At 32.3% G+C, this 25,209-nt stretch overlaps 2 protein-coding genes across 2 annotated transcripts in view; both read right to left on the bottom strand.

The window, feature by feature from the left end:
• Nucleotides 1-96: 96 nt before the first annotated feature.
• On the bottom strand, nt 97-12,429 carry LOC129943040 (uncharacterized). Its single transcript, XM_056052253.1, has 3 exons — nt 11,722-12,429; nt 381-549; nt 97-262 (listed from the first exon to the last, which is right to left on the bottom strand). Exons 1-3 carry the CDS (start codon nt 12,059-12,061, stop codon nt 151-153), a joined length of 621 nt encoding a protein of 206 aa, XP_055908228.1. The 5' UTR covers nt 12,062-12,429; the 3' UTR covers nt 97-150.
• A 9,904-nt stretch (nt 12,430-22,333) lies between these two features.
• LOC129943360 (synapsin) overlaps nt 22,334-25,209 on the bottom strand; it is a 153,754-nt gene continuing 150,878 nt past the window's right edge. The window contains exon 14 of the mRNA XM_056052742.1: nt 22,334-25,167. The gene's annotated coding sequence lies outside the window, so the exon portion shown is untranslated. The remainder of the gene's footprint in view (nt 25,168-25,209) is intronic.

Consider the following 25,209-nt stretch of genomic DNA (forward strand, 5'->3'; position numbering starts at 1 on the left):
TTTGTTGAAATTTTCAACATATTTACAAATTCTGCCATTTCTACTTGAAATTAAAAGCAAACTAAACTAAATAAATAAGTATTTACTTAAATAAAACAAAAAATAGTCATATTATCATCAAAATACGTATACGCCATCGTGGTGGGAGTGTTACATGTTACATTGGTAAGTTTTGTCACATGGATTTCCCTTGTAGCCGTCATAGGCTGCCTTCTCAACCAGAACAATTAAATCATTGTAGCGGGGATTGTTTAGAGTTGTACTGTACGAAAGTAAATTGTTAATAATGAAGTTAAATAGTGTGAGGTTATACGTGATAAAAGAAGTTAATTGACACATAGTGTGATATAATAATAAAGTTTACATATGTTGGTATTTACCCTTCAAATTTTTCAATTCCATTTAGTAGAGCTTTTGCTGCACGAGCGTATTCATATGCTGATACTGGAGAATGACAAGCGGCTTGATAGAGGCAACCATCATTTCCAGAACCTTGTGCAGCTAAGAATCCAGTGATTAAGTGTCCTTCACCATCTTCAAAGAATGAAGCTGCAAAATATGTGTTTTACTTATCAATCTTCGTGAAAAAAAATCTAAATTTTTATAAAACTAGTTTTTTTTTGTAATCGGTAAAATTTTTAAATTTTAATTGTATTTTTTTCAAAACAAGAAAGATTTCGGCCAAACAAATACGTGAATTCAAAACTGTAAGTTTGCTATGTTAAAATAAAGTATTCTGGGAATGTTAACAAACACCAAGTTTATTAAATTCCGAAAGGATAGATGGATAGATAGATAATTGATTTTTATTGATTTAAAGATTGTTTTACAGTTTTTACAAAAATATTATATTACAAAAATAAATTAAATTACTGCACTTACAACAAAAAACAAAAACAATTAAAAGAAAAAAAAATTAAAAAGGCCAATTTAAAAAACAGAGACAAAAAAAATTACTTTGTTTGCAATAGTTATAGAGCTTGAAAACATCCATCTCATTAAGCATACAAAGAACTTGCTCCTCTGATAAAAAGCCACTTCCAAGAATATTTCTTCTAGTTTCCCTAAAAGTTGATCACATTCCCACGAAATGTATGACGTTCTCTCTTTCTGCCAAATTACAAATAGTATACTCCAGTGGTTAATCGGGTCTGTGTGGTATGAAGTTCAGGTTGAGTAGTTCGTATCTTAACTTGACCATTGTAGCAATGGTTACATTATTTGCATCATAGAAGTAGTTCCTTTCTGCAAGATTATGGTTGAGTCTACTGTAAGTTGTTCTGAACAAGGTCCTAACAGCTTCAGCTGCATAGTCTGCTCTACACTTCTCATTTACCCCTGCTATAACCTTGTACATAAGAGCTTTACTGTGCGATACATCTTCCACATTTAAATTAAAATTTGAATTGCAACCTTCTGCGAGACTCGACAACTCACTGTACCAGTGATTTTGGTCTTCTGCAGCCTTTACTACTAGTTTTCTAACAAGTCGGTATTCGTTCATACTGAAAACGTGCAAGAGATAATCCGATTGCATCTTTAGGGTTTTTATAAATAGAGGTGATAGTCTGGTTTCCAGCATAATCACGTAATTTTGAGTATTTTTTGGCAGACGGAATATTCTCTTCTACTGTGAGCTATGTTTTCGTTCAAAAAGCATCTTTTCTATAAAATATTATTTGCAGTTTTTGCCTTTTGTAGTTTCTCGCTAAAATGTTCCCCAAATTCAGGTTTCTTGAAAAATTACTCCAAGGAATTTGTATTCGTTAACACATTCTATATCTTTTCCCTTGAAATTCCACTTTTCATTCGATGAAAGGGGGGTGGACAACCCCATTTCTTAAAGATTATCATCTTAGATTTTTGAGTATTGACTGTAAGATTTTAAATACAGCAGTAGTGGTATACTCTATTTGTCATAAGTTGTAGTGTTTCTGGAGAATACGCAAACATTAATGCCTCAATACGAAATCCTGCTAAATCAACACCACCTGGAAGGTAATCTACAGGGTCATCTATGAAGAGCGAAAACAAGATGGGACTCAATGTACACCCCTGACTTACTTCCGAGGTGGTTGTGAACCAATTATCAAGATCCTCTCCACACTGCAGCCTGTGGTCCTCTATACAGCTCTTCTAAAACGCTTCCGAACTTCAGACAGACCTCATAGCTTGTAGAATAGAGCACCTTGGTTGATTGAGTCGAAGCTGCTTTGAAGTCAATAAAGAATGCATACAATAGAGTACGCTGATCTACAGCTCGCTTGAGTCTTTTTTAACAGGTTCTGATCTGCAATCCACGTTGTGGGTCTCTTCTGTAACAGGGAAAAGAAATTCCACGATAGTTCGCTGCATCCAACAAGGATCCTTTTTTGTGTATTGGGAAGATTATAGCGTCGCGAAATTCATTTACAGAAATTTTCTCCTAACATAGTCTACATTTTGGTGTAATTGAAGTTTCAAATCAAGTTGTTGTCTATATGCCTGGATTCTTGAGATTCCATTTAGGAAGTAAAAGCGTGTTACAGGTTTCTTCATTTCGTTGTATAAGCCATTGGAAAGTAACAACCACTGGAAAATGATCCGAGTATGTTGTATCTTTGATCTCAAAATCTTTCACAAAATCTTTATCTAAAATTTCATAATCTATCACCCTCAGCATCACTCGAACTGGTTCCATTTTTAAAATACGAAACCAAATGAATTACATAATTCTAACAGTTTCCTTCTTCTATCATTACAAATGGTACCTATCTTTTGATTGTCTCAGAATGACCTTTACTTCGTTCATAACTCCTGACTCAAGTCCGATTCTGCCGTTCAAATCAACAATCAGCATAACGTTTGAAGATCCTGTTTCGTTAATTACCTCCGTTATTTTTCCAAAGTCGTTTTTTATGAATGAATCTACAAGACGCTTACACAAACGAATGGAAAATTTTCTAAGTTCGTTTTTTTTTTCGTTAAAAATTAACACATTCCTGTGACCGAAAAAGCTTACGACATTACAAAAAAACAAGAAAGATAATAATGTTATTCAAACACAGCCAATTTGATACTTTTATTTAGATATTTCATAGGAATCAATTTATAATTTCACCAAGGCAACAATGAATTTTGACAATTTGAATCTGAAATTGTTCAATCGAATTGAATTAATTTTTTACAAATTGGAAAAATAAAATTAATTTGATGGATATCAAGAACCGAACATCAATTTTTACCAAATTTGCGTCCTACTTCTTGTAGATTTAATTCGTTTATGCAAAACCGGACTGTTGGATTTTTATATAAAAATTACTGAATATCTAAAACAATATTTTCTGTGAAATAAAATAAGTTTGAAGCCGATATTTTTAATTTTTGAAAAGCTATTTGAGTCGAAAGTAAATTTTTACCAAATTGTATTAGTTTTTTTTTAGGTTTTTATTTTTTGTTAAAAAACTGTGAATTCGATTTTCTCAACATTTTTCAAAATGTTGAAAACAATATTTCTTATAAGATAAAATAAGTTTGAAGCCTAAATTTTAAGTTTTTGAAAAGATATTTGAATCGATATTCAATATTTACCAACTTGAGTAATGTTTTTTTTAGATTTTTATTTTTTATAAAAAAAAAACTGTCAATTCGATTTTTCTCAAAATTTTATAAGATATCAAAAACATTATTCTTCGTTGCACAAAATTGTTTTGGAGATGAAATCATATTTTAGTCGTAAGATTTTGGAGGTGACACTGGAAACTGTAGTCGTTTAAACTCAAATGGCACATCAGTCGGAATCATTGGGATGCGCGGTAAAAGAACATCTTCTCCTTTATACTTTCCTTTAAATATATGTGCTTCTATCACGTTGTTTAGTTATTTTTTTATTACTAACCGTGTACCGTTGCAAAGACAAGGGACTTATCCAATCTTTAACTGAAGATTGTTAGGCGCCAATCCAGGCAAATCCAGCGAGATTAAAAATTCCAGTGGATAATTGACTACATCATCTTAGTTGGTAGCCGAATTAACTGATTTATATATCCTCGATTCGCCTGTAATTTGTTCTTGAACTTTGAAATTCAATTAATTTACATCAATGTGTTTTGCACCCAATATAGCTCGTTCGCTCAACCAATCATGGTTTCTGTAATTTTGAGAAATATCTAAAAACACCTTTTTAATAAGTTTGTCTTTTGATTGCGTTAACTGACAAAAACTTTTAGGAAAGTTATTGCAGCCAGTTAACATGTCTATAGGAAATTTGCCATTACCAATGTCAATAAGTTGTTTAGAGAATATGTTTCCAGATTGGTCATTTTGCAGCTCAACACGCATATACTTGCTTAAATGAAGCACTTTGACATGTTTCCACAAATTGGAGGACTTTAGACATGCATTGATTTCATCAGCTGGCAATGTTTGACGAAAACCTCCTGCTAAAAAAATCATTGCACCACCAAATATGATATCATTGCTTCGTTGATCTCTTAAACTTCTGTCTAAAGCCTCCAAAGCTTTTTTATGTGTGATCGTGCATTCATCCCAAACAATCAATTTACATTGCTGCAAAACCTTAGCCATTGCAGAGTTCTTCGAAATATTGCAGGTTGGAGTTTCATTGCTTTGCATATGTAATGGCAATTTTAGGGCTGAAAAGGCTGTTCGACTACGTTTCAGATACAAAACATTTGTATGGGAAAAAGAAAATGGTTTTTCCGGCAATTATTGGTATTTTGCTCGCCGTAAAAACCATCTTTGAACTTGAACGAATATTTTTAAAAAAGAATTCGCCAAATTGGTTGTTGAGTTATGCGGTAACCAACACATTTTGCAGTTCATTTTTATATATATGTATGTAAGGTTTTATATTATGAGGTAAAACCAAACTAATGAACAAATTAAAGTAACGGTTTTTTTAGAAATCAAAAAAATTGAAAACTAAATTAATTGGCACCTCGAATGCTGTACGATAAAAAAATCCAAAATCATTTTATGCAACGAGAAATAAAGTTTTTGACATTTCTGGTAAAATTTTAATAAAAATAGAATTGACATTTTTTTACAAAAAATAAAAGCCTAAAAAAACATTATTAAAACTTGGTAAAAATTCTTTTATGACTAAAATATCTTTTCAAAAATTTTGGCTTCAAACAGATTTCATCTTTTAATAAATAATGTCTTCGATATTCAGTAAATTTTGTATGAGAATCTAATTGTAATTTTTTCGTAAAAATTAAAATCTATTAAAAAAGTACGAAAAATTGATAAAAATGTATATCATATTCTTGATATCTCGTCAATAAATGAAGGAAATGCTACTAAAATTGGTAAAAATTGGTTTTCGAGTAAAAATCTCGTTAAAAAAATAGATTTCAAAATTATATTGTTTCAATTTATTCAAGCTATTGTTCGCAATTTTTTGTTTGTTTTTTAGAAAATTTCAACCGACAACTTTTATAACAAAACAGGAAAAGCTACCAAAACAACAAAAAACTGATGAGAAAAGGTTTTCAACTCAACTATTAGAAGAACAGAGAAGTATATTGACAATAAATTATCTATCTCGAAAAAAATATTGTTATGAATATTTTGTAAAAGTTTTAAGCTGACAAATCGACTGACAGAATGAAAGCTATTGGTGCGGGTCGCATCCCAGCCTCATTTTGCATTTATTAATGACTTAAATGTAGTCAATACATTAGGTTCCAATACTACAGGGACACCAAAAACTTAAACCCAACGCAACTTCATGAATCTAGAAGCAATTTCTTTTGGACGGAAGTACAGGTTTTTAGAAAAAAATGTGTTAAAGTGGTAGACGTTGTGAGTTCTAATCTTGAGGCTTCACATGGTGGCGGTCCTCTTCCTCATCCATACATCTTCTGCGAAAGCCATTTGAGAATACGCCTAGCCGCGAATAGGAAACTATTAGACAGTGTCCGGTTATGACACCGATTATCGAGCTTATATGCGATCTGCTTGGAGGTAGCAAGCACTTTGAGCGCTTTTAATTTAGTGTGCAGGCCAGATGTTTTTTGTGACCAGACGTGGTGATGTTATTCCACCTGATGTTTGCCTTTTTCATAGCGCCTTGCATAAGCAATAGTTTAGATGTAGCGATTGGTATGCCTCAAATTGTAAAATGGGTTGTAATAAGTTCATCTGCTTTACAATTTCCTGGAGTGTCTCTATGGCCCTGCACCCAGCAAAGGTGAGAATTAAACTGCTGTGCCATATTCATTAGAGATGATCTACAGTTATGGACTGTTACAGAATTTGTAGGGACAGAGTCCAGGAATTTGATAGAGACCTGACGATCTGATATAATAACTATATCAGATGTTGATATCACGTTTTTTTAAGCCAGAACAAGAATTCTTTTATCGCCAAAAGTTCCGCCTTCCCCAATCCCTTTATCTGATTTCAATCCATCTGTGTTAAAGTTCGGAAGTACTCGGATACCAGGACTGATATTTGCGGATGATATTGTTTTTTATCTGCATCGGTGGAAGGAATTCAGCGTATGGTGAATAGACTGGTGAAATACTGTGAAAATTAAAATCTATCAGTTAATTTACAGAAGTCTAAAATTATGATATTTCGGGGCGGAGGAGGAAGATATGCAAATAATGAGAAGTGGATGTACAAAGGTGAATATATTGCAATTGTTCGAGAGTACAAATACTTAGGGTTTTAATAACATCTAACCTCAGCCTAAAAAAGCACTTTGAGTCCAAGCTAGCGTAATCGGAAATAGCAGTTTCATCTGTGTGGAAACGTTGCATCGGTAATAAAGCTGTCGAGCATAGTTCAAAGCTAAAAATATTGCATGCGACACCAGCTTCTATAATGCCTTATGGCGCGCAAGTTTGGGAATATTGCCAATACGAGGTATTTCTTAATTTTTAATTATTTTTTGGCTACCAATTTGCAATCCAAATTATATGCTGCATTTGGCAACAACTGAACCTCCATTGCCCTTAAGGACCTTAAAGCTGCATTTTGACTACATTATCAAGTTGATGGAAAATGACGAAGAAAGATCGCCGAGACAAGTTCTTAAAAAGATTTTGTCATCCAGGAGTAATCTAGTATAAAAGTGGGAGGAGTTGGTTCTTAGCTTAGGTGAAAGTATCGAATTTTTACCCGGTATTTGCCTTTCAGATCTAAAAGACAATTTTAAAACAATAATAGAAAAGTTAAGCCATGTCGCGTATAGAAGTTTTAAAGAGGAAGCTTAAAGTGAATTGACTCGTCTTCTAAGAAAGTATTGGAATGTATAGAAATCTGCATGTTTCTGTCGTATTGCGGTTTAGAGAGGAGTGACTAACTACGAATTTGTTTTTACTTCTTATTACAAGTTATTGAAATGGGTCAAATTTACATAAACATTAAAAGATCCCTCGAATTAAATGGATTCTATTTTATTTTTGGTGAATTCAATGACTTGAATTGATGTGATTTGAACAAAATTTAATTTTCTGCCTCAGGGTACAATCTAAACCGTATAAAAAATGGATTTCGTCGTATAAAACAAATGTTTCTATTTACACATCTCAAAATACAAGAAACCCCTAGCTTTATAAAAAAAGTCAGCTGGCAAATGCTGCCAAACAACAGGCACGAAAAGCGGTGCTGCATAGAAGGACAAGAGTTGCTCGCATGAGCTCTTTGTGTAAGAGGAACACCACATTCTCAGAAGGAAAAAGACAGAAGATGTTAAGAGGTTCAAAACCAGAAATGCATTTTGAAAGTTTTATTGGCATAAATTGAAGAATTACGGCCAATGGCGAGCACATGGATGGACCATATCTCTAGACTATAATATTAAGACCACGACGAACCGAATGGATGATCCATTTGATAAATGTGACGAAGGCCAACAATCCCAACGTGTGGTATTTTGACCTGAAACGTGGCCATATATCAATTTTGTCAACTTTCACTCTCAGGATTAAGCATGTGTCCCATAACAGGTATATATCCAGGCTACTGTTTAGTCAATCTATAAATTCGTCACCCCAAAAATTTGTTTGCGATTTTTTTTAAGTATATTTTCTAATTAAAAAAAAATTGATATGAAAGAAATTTTTATATTTTCAACTTAAGTTCTTCATATCGATGAGTTAAAGAATGTGCTTACAAAATTTGCAATTTTTCCGTTTTTTCTACCAAACATTAGTGTTTTTGAATATTGGCAACACCCCGCAACAAAGTTTGTCATATATGTTATATAACAACTGGGTATGTAGAACAATCCTGCATTTCAGAACCATTCACAAGTTTTCACCCAAGAAAAAACAAAGCATTTGAAAAAAAAACTCTTTTCAAGCGACCATAACTAAACACTTTTTATATTATTCCAGATGACATTAATTCCACCTTGTCCCAGGAAACAGCTCAATCAGTTCGTAAGAGGAAGCTCACAAAGACTCCTTGACGGTAAACTTAAAGATTTGGATTAAAAAATGTATGGATATCACAAACTGTCCCCAGAGAAAATAGATGAACTTACAAAAATTATCAAGGCGTTCAAAGTAAACTATAAACGGAGATGCCAACTCTGCAACTGCACAGAAAAGCGTTTCTTGGATAAGAATGAAAAGTGGATTAGCGAAGAAGTAACACTACCTTACCTGTTGGCATACTTCCCAGAAAGTGTAAGGGTCGCCCAGGCAAAGTATTCGGGGAATAAAGTGACCGAACAAAACGTCGAAAAACAGAGGCACTTCGAAGGAGTTTGTCTTTTGATGAACGGACATACGCAGCAAAGATGAGTTAACGAGCAGCGGGAAATATTGATGTTCCAAAGGTGGTGGAGGTTCCGACCCAAACTCCAACCAGGGCTATGAAGTCCCGGAAAGCAGCTTGGATTGGCAGTAAAACCCTGAAAACTGAGAAACATACTCCTGAAAACGCTTTGATGATATTTGTCGAAGCTAATTTAACTGCTAGTCAATGCGAAGTGACTCCTCAGGCCAACAAAGATACCCGTGCTATACCTACGTGTATAAAGCTAAACAGGATTGTTACCCACTAAAAAGCGTAAGTGAGACAGTTTCCAAGATTTACTGGATCACACACCATCACGTTTATATAAATATTTTGAACCACAACTCCAACAGTGCCTTGAGACTAGTGAAAAAGATTTAGAGCTCATATACAAGTGGGGATGCGATGGGTCTACTCAAAGCCAGTATAAGCAGAAATTCGAAGATGACGATAATAGTGATGCAAATATATTTTTGAGTTCCCTTGCACCTCTTCGTCTTAAGTATGGAAGTCAAATGTAATGGCAAAACATTTACTCTTCATTACCGAGATGGTGCAGACCAATACGAATTCGTTTTGTAAAAGAAAGTAAGGACATAACCAATGAAGAAATCGAATAGGTTGAAAACCAGGCCCAAAATCTTCAAGCAATAAAAGTAAGCGACAATATAAGAGTTAACCATGTACTGCTTCCAACAATGGTCGATGGAAAAGTGTGCAACGCAGCTACGAACACTACATCTACATTACGTTGTTACATATGTGGAAAAACTTAAAAAAGTTTCAACGACTTGGATTCTACAGAACCGGAAAATCCAGATACTTTCAGATTTGTGCTATCAATATTACACGCCATAATTAGGTTTTTTGAACCTCTACTGCATCTGTCGTACAAACTTAAATCGGAAGTGCATAAAGGTCGCGTAACAGAAAAAAGTGCCCTGGAAAAAATGGAAGCAGCCAAGAGAAAAATACAAAAAGAGTTCCACCATAAAATGGGGTTACTGGTGGACATTCCGAAGGCTGGCTATGGCAACACTAATGACGGCAATACCTCGCGCAGATTTTTTAATAGGCAAGAAGAAGCAGCTTCCATTACAAGCGTGGATTTATCATTGATACAAAATTCAGAATTATATTAGAGGTGATATACTCTGCTTATGAGATAGGTCTTCAAAAATTCGCAAACTTGTATCCATGGCAGCCTATGTCTCCAACAGTGCATAAGATTTTAATCCACTTTACCAGTGTCATATCCCATGCATTGTTGCCCATCGGCCAGTTTTCCGAAGAATTTGCTAAAGCTAGAAATACGCATTTCCGCCAATACAGGAAAAACTTTTCACGAAAATTCTCCAGGACTGCATGCAACGAGCATGTGCTTAACCTTCTTTTATTGACGTCAGGCCCTTATCTCAGTAGTTTTAGGACAAGCAAGACAAAAAAAACAATCGTTTTCAAAGGAGGCTCTCGAATTTTTTATTGCAAATACCAATGATGAAGATGTTAATGTTAAAAGATGAAGAATAAATAATAAAATAAAAACTATAAAATTAATTAATCCTCGTTATTTTTTATTACTTGCTATAAAACAAAAGTTGCGGAAGGAAAAACAAAAAAGGGTTGATCTGTTTATTTAATAACTGACCTGTACTCATAAAATATACAACTAATCCACATCTGGAATTCTTCGTATTTTGGATTAAGAGGGTCGCAGTTATTTTAGACTTGGTTACCTGAATACTGGGACATCAAACTTTGGAATGAAAGTTGAACACCCGGATTAAAAAAAATGTAATTCATAAAAGAAGGAAAAAAAGGATTTTCTAAGAATCAGTATCTTTCAGTTTTTTTCTAATTTCTTATAGGCTTTGACATTTATCGGAATGAAGTTTTTTGTATTTGACTAAAAATAAATCAGGTCATTGAATTTAAGAAAATAAAATATCCTTGATAAACACATTAAAAAAAAAAATTAAAAACCGAACAACATTTTTTTTTTCTAATTTTTAGCTTTAAAACTTCATTTCTCAAAAACTTTTCAATTAAACAACTTAAATCAAAAAAAAAAAAGAATAAAATATTAGCTTTAAAAAAAATTATAGCGCAGTGTTGTACGTGTTTTAATCACAGATTTCAAAGCCGCATATGACAATACGGGGACGAACTGTATATAAAGTCATGCCTACTTTAGGGATCGTCCGATTGTGTGCAGGACAGTGCAGTAAACGAAGGCCGCGGGTTAGGTCCATCCCACAAGTGAAAAGTGATCCCAACTAACTTAAAGTACTCAACTGGAGACATCTAGATAAGGAGCAAGCTAGATGGAGAAACTTAAGTATTTAAGTATTCTAAATACCAATTAAATTTGGTTTGCTTCCATATCAGTAAAACTTTTTCGAACTTTTGATTCTATTGAAATTTCGCTGAGGAAAGGAAAAGACGTAATTTTCGAAGTGCTACGTATAACATGAAACAAGAAAATTTACATTATAAACTTTGCAACATCCAAAAAGGTCAAAACGTTTGTTTATTAAACTTTTTTTGGGGGAAGTATTTTGTGGGACAGAATGGAAGGAGGAGGACAAATAAATTGAAAGTTTTTTCTTAGTAGAATTTTAATTTATGTAAAAAGAACTAATTGATTTCTTCGTAGTTAGATTCATGAAAAATGTTAAAGTCATGTAAACGTATGTCAATCTATTTATAAACAGTTTAGAAAAAAACCTTGAAGTTATTAATGTCAACAAATTGCCTCAAGATTTAAGTTACTATAAACTTTGTTCCTTTTTTTACTTCAAATTAGGATTTCAGAATAAAATAGGAAAGACGATTGGTATATTGGGGATGGGGGTTGCGTTAAACATTTCTAAATTCGACGGAACAAATTTGAAATCCTATTAGGTTGTGATATCTTAACATTTTATGTGTATAGGATGTGATATAACAGAGATCATAACTTACACGGAGCGAAACTCCTGCCTCTTCCATAGTGACTCCAATGACCAGCTCCCAAAATTCCAGCAGCAAAAATTAAAACTTTCAAAAGTATAATTACTAGTAAGTTAGTTAAATTTAAACTCAAAACTTGGCTATTTCCAGTCGAACGACTTAGAAGATCTTTGGCAACTTCAACAACGACATGTCCTGCTGGACCAGCGAGGACATTTTCTGCACTTTTGAACCAACTGCCTTGACCATTACGTTCAACAATTTCGTTTCCCATTCCCGAACTTTCATCATTTGCACTAATCCCGCTCGCAATTATCAAATAAACCACGATACACTTCACGATATGATGCATTTTCGATTTGGATTTTTTGAAGATCGACAATTTGCTCGTAGTTCTAGAAAAATATATTAAAGACAACAATCTGGTTGTAGTTCAAAAACTCGACTAACATCAAGAGTACTTGTCCTTGGTTCTTTTATGTAACGTATAACCGCACTATTCGAAGTTTAAATTTCGAGTGTCGTGAAAAATAATAATTTGCTTTGCGCTGGTGCAACCTAATGGTTTTGTTTATACCTGAAGACACACATTAACAAGATCCAAACGATGGTGGTGCTAGGGTTCGATGAGCATAAAAGCGAAAAGATTGTTTTGACGACGCACGACGCACTGACGAAGACAATGACAATGACGACTACGACGACTACGACTCCTCGTAATATCAAGACCAAGACTAATATTGTCGCCGCCGACGAAGACGCCGCCAGCCAAGTCAATTTGGGATAAGTCAGTTGTGCTTCCATAATGTATAATTTTGTTCGTCATCAAATTAGTCTGCGTTATTTCTGATACATTATGAACAATTTGGGCCTGTAACTGAATTCAAGATTCATCGGTGCATTTTTCACTTGAACGGCTCATGTAAGTAAGTCGTTCAAATTCAAAGAAACCTAAGCTGCACATACAGGTAGAATTTACTTTGTAATGCACTCAAGATTTATGTGATATTATATTGATTATTCTATAATGAAATAAGTGAATAATTGTTTATTTACACGGAAGAAATCGAAAGGAAACGAAAGAAAAAGTTAAATTATTCAATATCGCTTTTTAATGGAAAATTGCTTGCAATTTCGTTTATCATTGCAGGTTTCGTAGGTTTTCAAGTGTTGAAGAACTTTCTGGAAGGATGAATAACGTCATCGGCGTTTTAAAAAATACTCACATGGGGAGATAACAAGGCTCTATTCTAATCAGTGTGTAGCCTTAGTGGACTTTTTTTGTATACATAAAATATAAACATACAATTTGTATTTTAGTGCTTTCACTTTGTTGCAAAAACTTAACGATATTAACTAAAAAGATGAAATTAGTTTGAAGCCAATAATTTAAATTATTGAAAAGATATTTGAATCGAAAATCATTTTTCCAACTTTAAGTTAAATTAAATTAAATTGCGTGGCGCAAAGTCCGTTGAGAGCTGAGGCCTATAGTGACTTACAACTCTCAACCATTCCTGTGTGCGAGTTCGGTTGTCAGGGATGGAGGGAACCTACAGTTTTATGCCGAATCCAAACCGCTAATTTGAGAAAGCACTTTTCATGACACGAATTACTCTTGGAGGATTTGTCAATTCCTCTCAAGATTCATTACCCGCGTAAAAACTTTAGATGTCACAGGCAGGTATTGAACCCAAGACCTCTGGCATCACAGTCCAGCGCACTCACCATCATACCACGGGCAGAGAGAAAAAAACTAAACGAGAGAATCAACTTCGACGGTTGCTCTCTTTTTGCCTACAAGCTGCGATTTGCACATAAACTTGCATATGTATTAACTCCATATAAAAAAAATGTGGGGAACGAATACTTATGCAAGAACCAAGAAGATGTGCATACTCCCCACATTAAAAAAAAATGGTGTCCACCTTCGAAAAATGGCGGATGCCATGCTGTTCAGAGGTGTTCAAAGAAAATTCAAAATTGTGGATGAACAATTTTTTGGTATTCTCATTGTGTTACTTTGGGAGTAATATCATTCGAATATGAAGTGAAATTAATTACTCTTGTTAGGTGCCAGAACAATTAAGATTTAGAAACAATTCTAAATTACGCATTTAGACAAATATTAGTTAGTTATTTGAAGCCAGTTTTAATCATCAAGTAAGTAAAATTGATTAGGTGGTGCAACGGTGCAATGAGAATTAGGACCTAGAAACATAAAACTCTGAAAGCACTACAACTATTATTTGTTTTATTATTAGCTGCGTTTATGCGTTTCATTTTCGCTCAGACCGTTGAAAAATGCAAAAAAAACTCAGATTTGTTTCAATTTTCAGAGTTCATCGACTTAATTTTGGCTGCGAGAGTTGCTGGAACATTGACAACGAGAGTTAAAGAATGTAAACATGGATAATTAAAATAAAACAACGCATAAACATTGAAAACATTTTTATATACTCATCTCTTTTTTACATTCCTATTGTATTTGTGTGTGCTCGTTGTTTATTTTCTTTACGTTACCGACATTTCCAAAATGCTGAAGATAAGTGATTTAAGTACAGACTAAATTAAAAAACCGTGAACCGTCTGTTGCCAATTTTCATCGCATAAGATTTGTCAATGAGCGATAAGCTATGCTTTCCACTAAGCTAGTGTGCTGTTTTTAAAGGCTTAACTACATATGTAAGCCGAAAAGTACTTTTGTACAAAAGTAAAAGTATTTGTATTCTCGCTAGGTCAGTGGTTTTGTGAAGAGAATATACAAATTTGTTCTTCAACCAAAATTTAAGTCTTATGCATCATTTTTATATGTTTTCCAGTTCTATTATTTATTATAAAATATTATATCTTAATAAATAAATAAACAACAAATACGCAAATGAATAAATAAATAAGTAAGTAAATTAATAAATATTTAAATAAATAAATGAGCAAAAAAATACATAACTAAACAAATTCATAAATAAATATGTTAATAAATAAATAAATAAACGCATGAATAAATAAACATAATATACATTAATTTAAATAAAAACAATAAATTGGGCGGCGAAACAGTCCGTTAAAAACAAGGGGCCTAGTTACTTGTGACTTGTGTGAGAATATCGCAATGTCATCTGTCTGGAAAATCGGAGATACAAATATTGAAGTAAGTAGAGGATAACACTGATCCTTGAGGAACACCAGTAGAAATCGTTTTCGAGACTGAAATTCTTCCATTAAGTGAAATAATGAATTTTATAACACGAAAACTTGTATAAGTTTTATTAAAAATGTTGGAAATACTTTTATGTTTATGTTTTATGAATGAGTGCATTATGCCAAACAGAGTTAAAAAATCGTTTTCGACATCTAGAAAAACTAATCCTGTTGATTTTTTTCTCTAAATTTTTCTTTACGTGTGTACAGATTCCTAGAACCTGATATTTGAACATCTTTTACCATCTTTCATTGTAGTGAAAAATTTTGATAAAAGGAGGTCAAAATCGGAATCGGAGTCATAATTAGGAACTTCGAATCCCCTAACAAAAGTGTTGCATCGCACTTTAAAAAATTGTCTCTAGAAGATGTAAAAGTCAAAATACAAATTCCGAAAGAATTAAGCTGAAAAATGCATTTGAAAAAGCATGAAATGCGTCTGGCAAGCAGAAGGCTGCACTTTTTTTTACATTTTTGTAACCAGGAGATTTTTTATAACTTCACACCCTAAATATTTTTTCAGTTTTTTCAAATGACACAATGGGCCATAAACTGCCTACTCCATTTCGGACAGCCACTTTAACTTAACCTAATCTATCCTATATCCATTAACGATTATAGTTTTCAATTTAAGGGACTTCTTACAAAAAATAAAACAAAATAATCCTCCTTAGTTCCGCAATTGGTTCCTTTATTTTGTGCCATTTCCTTACAGTTTTTTATATTTAACACGTGTACCCAATGGCGGATCCACGGGGGGGGGGGGTCATAGGGGTCATGACCCCCCCTGGGAGATAATTAGTTTGCTTTTTCATGGGAATTCCCTTCAATTCAAAACTAATCGTATTGCGTTAATGGATATGACCCCCGTTATATTTTGAATTATTTATTTTGTATATGAAAACAACATTTGTATTTTACTTCCTTAAACTTTGTTTCTAAAAGTACTAATTTTGACTGAAGATTGGACCAAGAACATAATATCGAGCCCTTCCCACCATTTTATCGTAAGCGACATTTTCAATAAAAAAGAAAACTTAATTATTAAAATTTGCTAATAACACATAGAACCTTGGAGGCTGTTGCTATTTCTTAACTTAAGGATAATTACTAATTTTCAATACTGACTATGGGTACAAGTTGTTTCAAGGACCAGCAGTAAGCTTTTGATTTGTCGTTTGACCAATTGACGATCCAGGGGGGGGTCATATGAGCCAAAAAGCTTATACAGTTAAGTTGTATAAGTAAAGATTTCATTTAAAGATTTATTAGTAATTTAACGACTTTCACCCAAAAGTGGTTTGCTGTCAAAAACAACTTTAATTTTAATTTTCGCTCAATTTAGAACGCGAAAAAACTTTAGTCATGCTATAAATTATATTTTCATTAAAATTTTTTCTAAGAAAAAGAGCAAATATTCAGGTTCTTAAAAAGAAACCTTGAATAAGAGATCATCAATTTTATATTAAGTTGCCTTTGAATTCCTTAAACTAGCCTTCAATTTTATTATTACATTTTTTTGACATACATAAATAGTGATTATTGACGTGATTTTTACTGCGACATATAGGAACTATATAGCAAGTTTTGCATTAATAAACAATTTCAAACTAGAGTTTTTAATCAAATATGGCATTACGAAGAAATCGAACAAAGTGGGTACCTCGATTTCTTCCTTCCGTCTGTCTGTCTTTCCTGGCCCCTACAGTCCAAACAATTGTGTTGATTTAAATTAAGATTTTCAGCTTATTAATGTAAGGAGTTTTTATCATTTTATACAAGAAAAACATATTTTCGTATTTCTCCAGAAGGGTACCCCCAGAAGGGTACCCCTTAAAAAAATCTTTATTTTGTTTTTAAGTTTTCTCAAGAACTAATGGAACGATTTCAAAATTCTTCTTTTTCTGTGCAAGCTCTTGTCAATGATCAAATTGATGATGATTTTTTATGATCAAAAATGTATTTTTTTTATTTTTAATAAAATACTAATTTTGTTTACAAAACTCGATATCTCAGAAAGGGGACAACATTTTTTTTACGAAATTTAAATGTTCATATATTTATAAGCTCTTTATTAAGTGCTTATACCAAAAATATTTTTAAGACAAAATTTAAAATGATCTTCGAAAAAAATAAGTTAATCTAGATTTTTTGACAAATAAAATGGCATTTAAATTTTGGAGGTACATTTTTAAATCTTAAAATATAGGCAATATTTTTAAAAAGACTTTTTGGAAGAAATTATCAAGTTCTTGCGACCCAGTCGTGCATTTTATTTCTTTCAAAATTGGTTTTCTGTTGAATACAAACGATCTTAAAAAATTAAACAAATCTTCTTTTGAAGTCAATTTGTTTGGATGCTCTAGAACCGAGATTCAAACACGAATTTCAATGATACAAATACCCCAAAAAATCAAGCGACACTTTTGTGAAACTAATGGCTAAGAGAAAAACACAATAAACGTTTTATATCTATTGAATCAAAATCTTTGAAACGTGTAATTTGTGAGTAGTGAGTACTACAAAACTTTTCTTCCCAATTTATTTGTTTACTTACCTTACTTTGTTTTAATATAGTTTTTTTTAGAGCAATTATGTTCTTAAATACAACTATTTCCTTAAATTCAAGAACCAAACCTTTTTGTCTCTACAATTTTTAAGTTTTGTTGACGCCCTTTTAAGATCCAAATACGAGTAAGCAGATTGATAACGATAGCAATAAGAGACTCCCGGAAATTGAGTTCAAAAAAACTACGTCAAAAAGAGCCCGACATTTTAACATATCACATCCTCATTCTCTGGATTTTTAAATTTTTTCAGCGTTCTTCGCATTAAAAGATATGAAAACAAGAAAAGCGTATTTTGTTTTTGAAAAAAGGCAAGGTTTCAAAACAATTTCCTACATTTCTGCACGAAATGCACCAAAAACCCTCTAAGCTATGGTATTTTAGATCTTCGAATCTTGGAATGCTTTCATATGAGTTATCCAAATAGTTAGACCATAACTTCCTGGACAACAGTGTTCTAAATAATTTGATAACTAAGCAATTTTAAAATTTTGTTAGCATCCTCTACAAAATATTAAAGAACATTTTTAAGCGGTGAGTAAAAACTCATCTAAGTGTGTGACGCCCCCCCTGATGAGAAGTCTGGATCCGCCCTTGCGTGTACCTTTATCCGTTAAGTTTACCATAAATAAAACAACACTTCTTTAATTTTAAAAATTCCCCCTTTATTAAACTCAATTTGTATGTTTATTTTTTATTATATATCATTTTGTATGTATATATTTATTTTGTTTTTTTATTTTTGTTTGATTACACAACACATAGTAATATGTATTAATAATAATAATTAGACGATGACATTTTATTCGCTCAGCTTTTCGGTTAACGTTTTTTTTTTGGTTTTATTATTATTTTAACATAATTTAGTTCTCTTATGTTTAACATCATAATCATAATATTTAAAATTCCATACATACATATATTTATCTTTTTCAACCATTTACATAAATTGCATTTTTCTGGAATATTAAGGTATGTGAATCAAATTTCATTTTCATACTCATATTATGTGAACATTTAACTTTTTTTTTGTTTAAAATGTGTAAATGAATATTTTATTAAACAACATTATCTTGTTTTTGTATTTGTTTAACGTGATTTGTATATGTAACATGTGAATATTTTTTTGTTTTTAGAAATACAATTTTTCATTACATTGTTTAAATTGAAATTTGAAAAGAAATCCATTTTTTGTTAAAAAGTTTAAAGGTTTCCTAAATGTAATATAGAAACATTAAGAATTTGTGAAAAGTCTATGTCCTACATGTATGTATACTAACTTTATAGGAATATAGAAAAGATATTAATTTATGAAACAACAAAAAAAAAACAAAAGGTTGTAATACTTTGTAAAGTTATGAAGGTGTAGCGTTTAAGGCTAAGCTTAGAACTTATACTATGAGCGTCAAAAGAAACAAGGAGATTCCGGCTATTGATTAAAAGACACATGACATTTTTTTCAAATAATTTATTCTGAAATGAAATGCCGAACAAAAATGATTAAAAAATATGAAAATAAAAACACAATAAAAAAACATAACCAATTAATTTTTTAAGCTTCAAAAGAAAATATACAACTTGGAGCCCATATACTGTTACAGTTTTGTTTATCGTAAATTGTCTTTATTGTTTCTAAGCCATTAACAGTTTGTATTTCAATGAAAGTGCTACTTGGATTATATTTTAACTTTTTAACAATAAAACTGCAATATTATAAATTTTAGTTGATATGAGTAAGCAAAGTGCTGTAGAAACAAAATAACTTCTTATAAAATTAAGTGTTACGCTTCAAAAACAAGTTTACAAAATTTGATTAAAAGTTCCTAACTTTAAACTTATATTTAGTTCGGTTTCCTTTTGCTTTTAAATCAGTCCTACTAACAGTCTTTTATAAACAATGCTCTATTTTAATAGCCAGTTGCATTCCCCCCTTTAAACAATTCAAACGTAAAACCCGTACAGCTAGGAATGCCCATCAGTTCACTCTAGAGCTCAATTTCGGACGTATTGTTAAGTACAGAGATTCTTTCTATAGCCACACTACACGAATGTGGAATGCTTTATCAGGCTTAATATTTCCCACTCATTACGATGGGCAGACATTCAAAACCAATTTAGATGGTTTTCTCATTTCTTATCCTAACCTCCTTTCCTAATTGCCCGCACTGTGTTTAATCATTATAAGGGTATTCATAACCTCTTTAGTGCGCACATAACATAAACACAAAAAAGTTAAGCGTCTGGGCATCGTATTTACTAGTTTTCTTGTTAATTCTGCTGGTATCTGCTGCAACTATTCCAACAAAACACCTTTCAAAGATTTTCAGATTGTTATATTCCGTTTCCGCTCAAGCGGATAAAGGTCTAGGAAATGCGGAGTGTGATCCAATTGCTCAGGGAAACCAAGCAGTAACCATTCATTTACTAACTTTCTCTGTATGCTTCGGGTCATTATCGTGTTGGATGACTCATTCATCACTCAATCCAAGTTTTGTAATACTTGAAGGCAAATTGTCTTGTACGGTCTTAAGTTAGTCTTCTTTTCTCATCGTACTATCGATTAATATGAGGTTTCCAACACCCGATGAAGCTACAAATCCCCATACCATAAACGAACCGCCTTCGTGCTCTATGTTCGAATTTTTCGTCACTAAAAATGACATTTTTCAAGAATGATAAACTTTAATTTTTGTGATTTTGGACATAAAGTAGTCTCCGTTTCTAGTTTCTTATAGAAATGTATGAGGCCTATTCTGCTTTTCATCGGGGGGAATTTTACTTGAATTTTCACTAATCATTATTCTGCTATTCATTCGAAGTGAAGCCCTTTTTTTAGGGTTCGGTGAATAGTACTTGCACTTACATTGACTCCATAAGTTTGGATTATGGTTTCAGCAATCTTTATTGCGCTCACCTCTGCATTTTTCCTGACTTCTCGCACAATCAATCGCAGATAGTATTTGATATTTGACTTTTTTAAACATTTTAAAGTTATATACAAGTTTTTTCACGGTGTTATGGCGCCTGCCCACTACGTTGGCTATATCAATTGAAGATGTCCCTTGTTTTCTCAATTTTTTAACAAGTTTTCTTGTTTCCACAGCACTGCTTACAATTTTTAACAAAACTTTATAATATTGCAGTTTTATTGTTTTAAATAAAGTTAACAAATAACCCACGTAGCACTTTCAACAAAATACGAACCATTAATGACTTAGAAACAGTAAAAACTTAAAATAATTGTTATTTTTACTTTAACCAGAACCTTTAAGGGCCCCCGCAGACTGCAGACTTTTTATCGGCCGATAGTTTCAGCGATAAGTATAGGCTGATAAAAAAGTTTGGTAGACTACCCGATTACATTCAAACTAATCTGTCGGCCAACGTTCGGCCGACTGTTTAATGAGTACTGGCGCATACACGCCTGCGTATACATGAAGATTGTTTAGTTGGCCGATAGTTTAGTTCGCTCCGTGATTTCGCGTCGTGTGAGTATATCTTGAATATGGTGTCGCCTAAATCACAATTGTTGATTGTAGAAAGTTCCGTCGCTGCTAAATAGTCTGCGCCCTGTTCACCAACCAAATTGTTTAGTTGGGTCGGTGTGCGCACTTTCAGCCCAACCCGACTAAACTATCGGCCGATAAAAAGTCTGCAGTCTGCGGGGGCCTTAGCACTTGTAACAGTATGTGCTGCAAGTTGTACACTTTATTTTGAAAATTTTGTTGCTTTATTTTAATATTTTTGAAAATTTTTGTACGGTATTTCATTAAAAATAAATGATTTGAAAAAATTACATTTGTGTCTTTTAATCAATAGCCGCAATCTCCTTACTTCAATATTTCATTAAAATATAAGATAATACTTATACACTTTCTTTTAACGCTCACAGTATATTGAGAAATTAATTAAATATATATTTATTTACTTTAAATTAAAAAACATCAAGAAAGGAGGAGGAGGATTTTTTTTGTATATAATGTATAGTGTTTTTGAGAGACCATAAATATGTATTTTATTTTTTAGAGTAGGAAGTTTATAAATAACTGTGTGCAATTTACATACACAATATGTAATAATAATAATTTATTTTCACATTTATATTTATATATAATATAGTTTTACATAAATGTGTACAATTTAATGTTTTATGCATTGTTTTTAAATTTTTGTTGTTATATTTATCAGCATTTTTGAACATGTGCGTAGCTTTAACTAATATTTTTTGTTTTTTGTTTTTTAATGCACATGTGTATTCTAGGCGTGTTTATGCGAACATTTAAAATAATTATAATATATCTATTTTAATACTGGCCATATGGTCCTAAAATTTGTTCAAAAACGTTCCTTCTTTCGTTGTAAATGGCCTTCCGTTTTATAAATGTCTTTTATTTTTTAATTTTCTTTAGTAACAAACATTTATATCAAACACATAATTTTTGCGTATTTATAAATATTTTATTTTTTTTCCATAATTTATATTGTATATTTATTTTCTAACAAGAAATGTATTTTTTGTTGTAATATTGTCATGTATGATATTTATAATATAATAATAATAATAATATTAAAATGATCTGAAAAATTCTTAATGATGTTTTGTCTTTAATGAATTATTTTATTTTACTTGGGTAATATTTTGTTTTATTTTAATTAAACATTAACATAATTAATAAAATTTAAAGTTTTATTTTGATGTTTTATTTTTTGTGTCTCGTTTATGATAGGTTGTTTGATGCGTATTTTTGTTATTTTTATTCAACAGTAACAATAAAAACAATGTATGTATTTTATATTGTATATATATATAATAATTTATGTATAAATACGTTTATATATTGACTTTTTCTTATATATATATATATATCTATAGTTAATGACATTATATAATTGTTTGTTTTAACCTCAATTTTTAAATACGAATAAATCATAGGTTTCAATATTAATCTCAATCAGCATTTGCCTACTCGTACATTTATGTGTATATGGTACTTTATACACTTCGTGTCACATGAATAGTTACAAGTTTTGTTCCGTTTTATATTTGACGATATTTTCCAAAGCCTTAATTTTTTTTTGAAAACCCACATGTGGAATGAATAAGGTAGGTATAAGGTTTATAGTGCAAATAAAATTTGTGGATTAAGTTGACAAATACAAGTTTTAAGGCGGTTTTTCCAAATAATATCATAAAAACTACCAGTTTTTTTTTGTGTCACATGATAGGGATAAGATATAAATTTACCTGAAAGATCCTTTATGGCTGAATCACAAACACGCTTCGGCTTCGGCTTCACCTGACGTTTACAGATTCAGTCATAGGAATTCAATACATGCTATCACAATGGAGCTTCGACCTCGCATTTCGTTTCACAATCGTAAGAAAAACAACGTAATGTAACGTAATATGTTTCCAAACGAAGCTGAAGCGTGTTTGTGATTAAACCATTAGTTCAATTATCTAAACATTTGCTTTGTCTGAAGCTCAACAGCTGTACAAAAATGTCAACAAACAAAATATTTCCTCTTTGGAGGGATAAAATAATAGAAATGTCATTCAAAGCAACCTCAAAAATGGCCAATCGTAACGCAGACGAAGCCGAAGCGTGTTTGTGATTCAGCCATTAAAGTAAAGAAAAAAACAAAAATGTAATGGTTGAGGTAAATTCTGGTTTTATTGAATCCTGATTTCTGAGTTACTTCCAGTAGCCTGTGGTGTATGGATTCAATTATTCTGCCAGATAATTGAGGGAAATTTGGGCCCAAGGGCGTTTTATAAATTCAATCATTTGTTCGGTTTTTTGGTATTGCCGTCCTCCTTGGTAGACTTTTCTTGAAAGCCATCCCCATACGTTTTTCATTATGTTCAGGTGAGGAGAATATGGGGGCCTTGGTAATCGGTTCACATTTCGTCCTTGAGTCACAGCTTTTGTTGTCCGAGTGGGATGTATTGGTTCACTATCTTGTTGGAAAGTCCATCGTTGTTTACTATGTAATTTAGAAAACTGTGGAAAAGCTAGTTCCAGAATCGATTTGTAAGTAATTGCCATCATTTTATAACTTTGAAATCCAGCTTCACTGTCCCCCAACCATTAGACCAAATAGCAAATAGCACCTTTGTCCATCAGGTCCGCCCAAATTAAATTTTGCTTCATCGGAAATGACGACTGTATGCCAAGCTCGATTTCACCTGATGTGATTTGTCCCAATTAAGGTTTTGGCCCTTTCGGGCAGCATTTAATGGTGTCTTTTTCTTCGTTTCTTGGTGTCGTATATGGTCTTCTGTGTACTCCGAACAACAGTCGATCGAGAAGTATTTACCTAGATTTTGCTTTGATTTTACTAATGAAAAGCCTTGAATTTGAAGCAGCTCTCACTATCACCACCTTTCCTGAAATTATGTGGCTTTCTTGACTCTTCCTTTGTGGTTTTTTCCATACCTCTCTCGGTTCTTGAGGTAGTTGCATAATAAATTTGAACTTCTTCTAATTATGATGAGCTATATATATGAGCTATAACACGGATGGTTTCGCTAAGATTTCGGAAAGTTCGAATTTCTCCCTTGATTAGACCTTTACCTCTATCCAAACTTCTTGATTCTAATAAATTAATACTCGTACTAAGCTCCCAAACAATAACAGTATCCTTTTATCTGATTTGAAACACGCTTATAGGTAAATTTAGATTTTGTCCCTTTTCATGTGACACAAAAAATAAGGTACTTTCATGACCTTCTTTGGAAAAACCGCCATAAGACTTGTGTTTATCAACTTAATCTAAAATAAACTTAATACATACCTCATTCATTCCACATTTGGGTTTATCCAAAAAATCTAAGGGTTTGAAAATTATCGTCAAATAAAAAAAGAAAAATGCTTGTCCCTATTCCTGTGACACGAAGTGTAATTCTGTGGGAATTTGTTTTCAGTTATTTTTGTTTGTTAAATTTTATTTTTGAACTAATTTTATGGAAAGAATGAAGAGAACTATAAAGGTTAGGATCTATTGACTACATTTTTATATATGGTTTTAGTTATGAAAGTTAAGACGAGATAAAAATGATTTCTTTAGGGATGATGGGGGGTTAAAGATTTGAATTGAAACCAGGAAACTATGGAGGCGACAACATGTTTCTTGAATATTTATTTCTCCCATTTTCACTATCTATGGATTTATGAAAATAATTCATAGATATGGAGAAAAGATTTTCATTTTCTAAAATAAAAATTTATGTATGACACAGGGTTGTTATACGGATATGGATTATATAGGTTATACTACATGTAACTAAATGATGTGTGTTTTTTTTTTTAATTTTTTGTTAATTTAATTTATTTAAGATCTATATCGCCATCGTCTTCAATGGATTTACTCCAATGATCACTTGCAGTTGAGCCTATTGACTGCGAATCAAAATCTTGAAAGGCAACATTTTGAATACCTTCATAGATTTTGTATGAATTTTTAATACCAGTTCCATCACCAGCAACAGAAGAGGAGTTAAGTCGGCTATCGGTTGTAACGCTCATGCTTTTTGATGTTGCAAAACGATCTGAACGTGTTGGAGGTCCTCCAAAAATAATATCAGCATCGGAGAGTGAACCTCCGGAGCGTGTTATTTTACCATTGCCACCAGATAGGGGTTTATTTTCTCCAAAAATAATATCTAAATCGGAAGGTTTCTCATTGCCTGCAAAGAAAAAACAAAATTGTAGAAGAAGAGATTTTTGAG

This window comes from Eupeodes corollae, chromosome 1, assembly GCF_945859685.1.
Source record: "Eupeodes corollae chromosome 1, idEupCoro1.1, whole genome shotgun sequence".
In the NCBI taxonomy this organism is placed as follows: Eukaryota; Metazoa; Arthropoda; class Insecta; order Diptera; family Syrphidae; genus Eupeodes; species Eupeodes corollae.

Excerpts from the sequence above, each read along its gene's own strand:
- LOC129943040 (XM_056052253.1), bottom strand. The coding sequence starts at position 12,061 with ATGCATCATATCGTGAAGTGTATCGTGGTTTATTTGATAATTGCGAGC. Across the intron at positions 550-11,721 it reads AGGCAGGAGTTTCGCTCCGT|CTTCATTCTTTGAAGATGGT; the intron begins GTAAGTTATGAT and ends CATATTTTGCAG. Across the intron at positions 263-380 it reads GGAATTGAAAAATTTGAAGG|TACAACTCTAAACAATCCCC; the intron begins GTAAATACCAAC and ends ACTTTCGTACAG.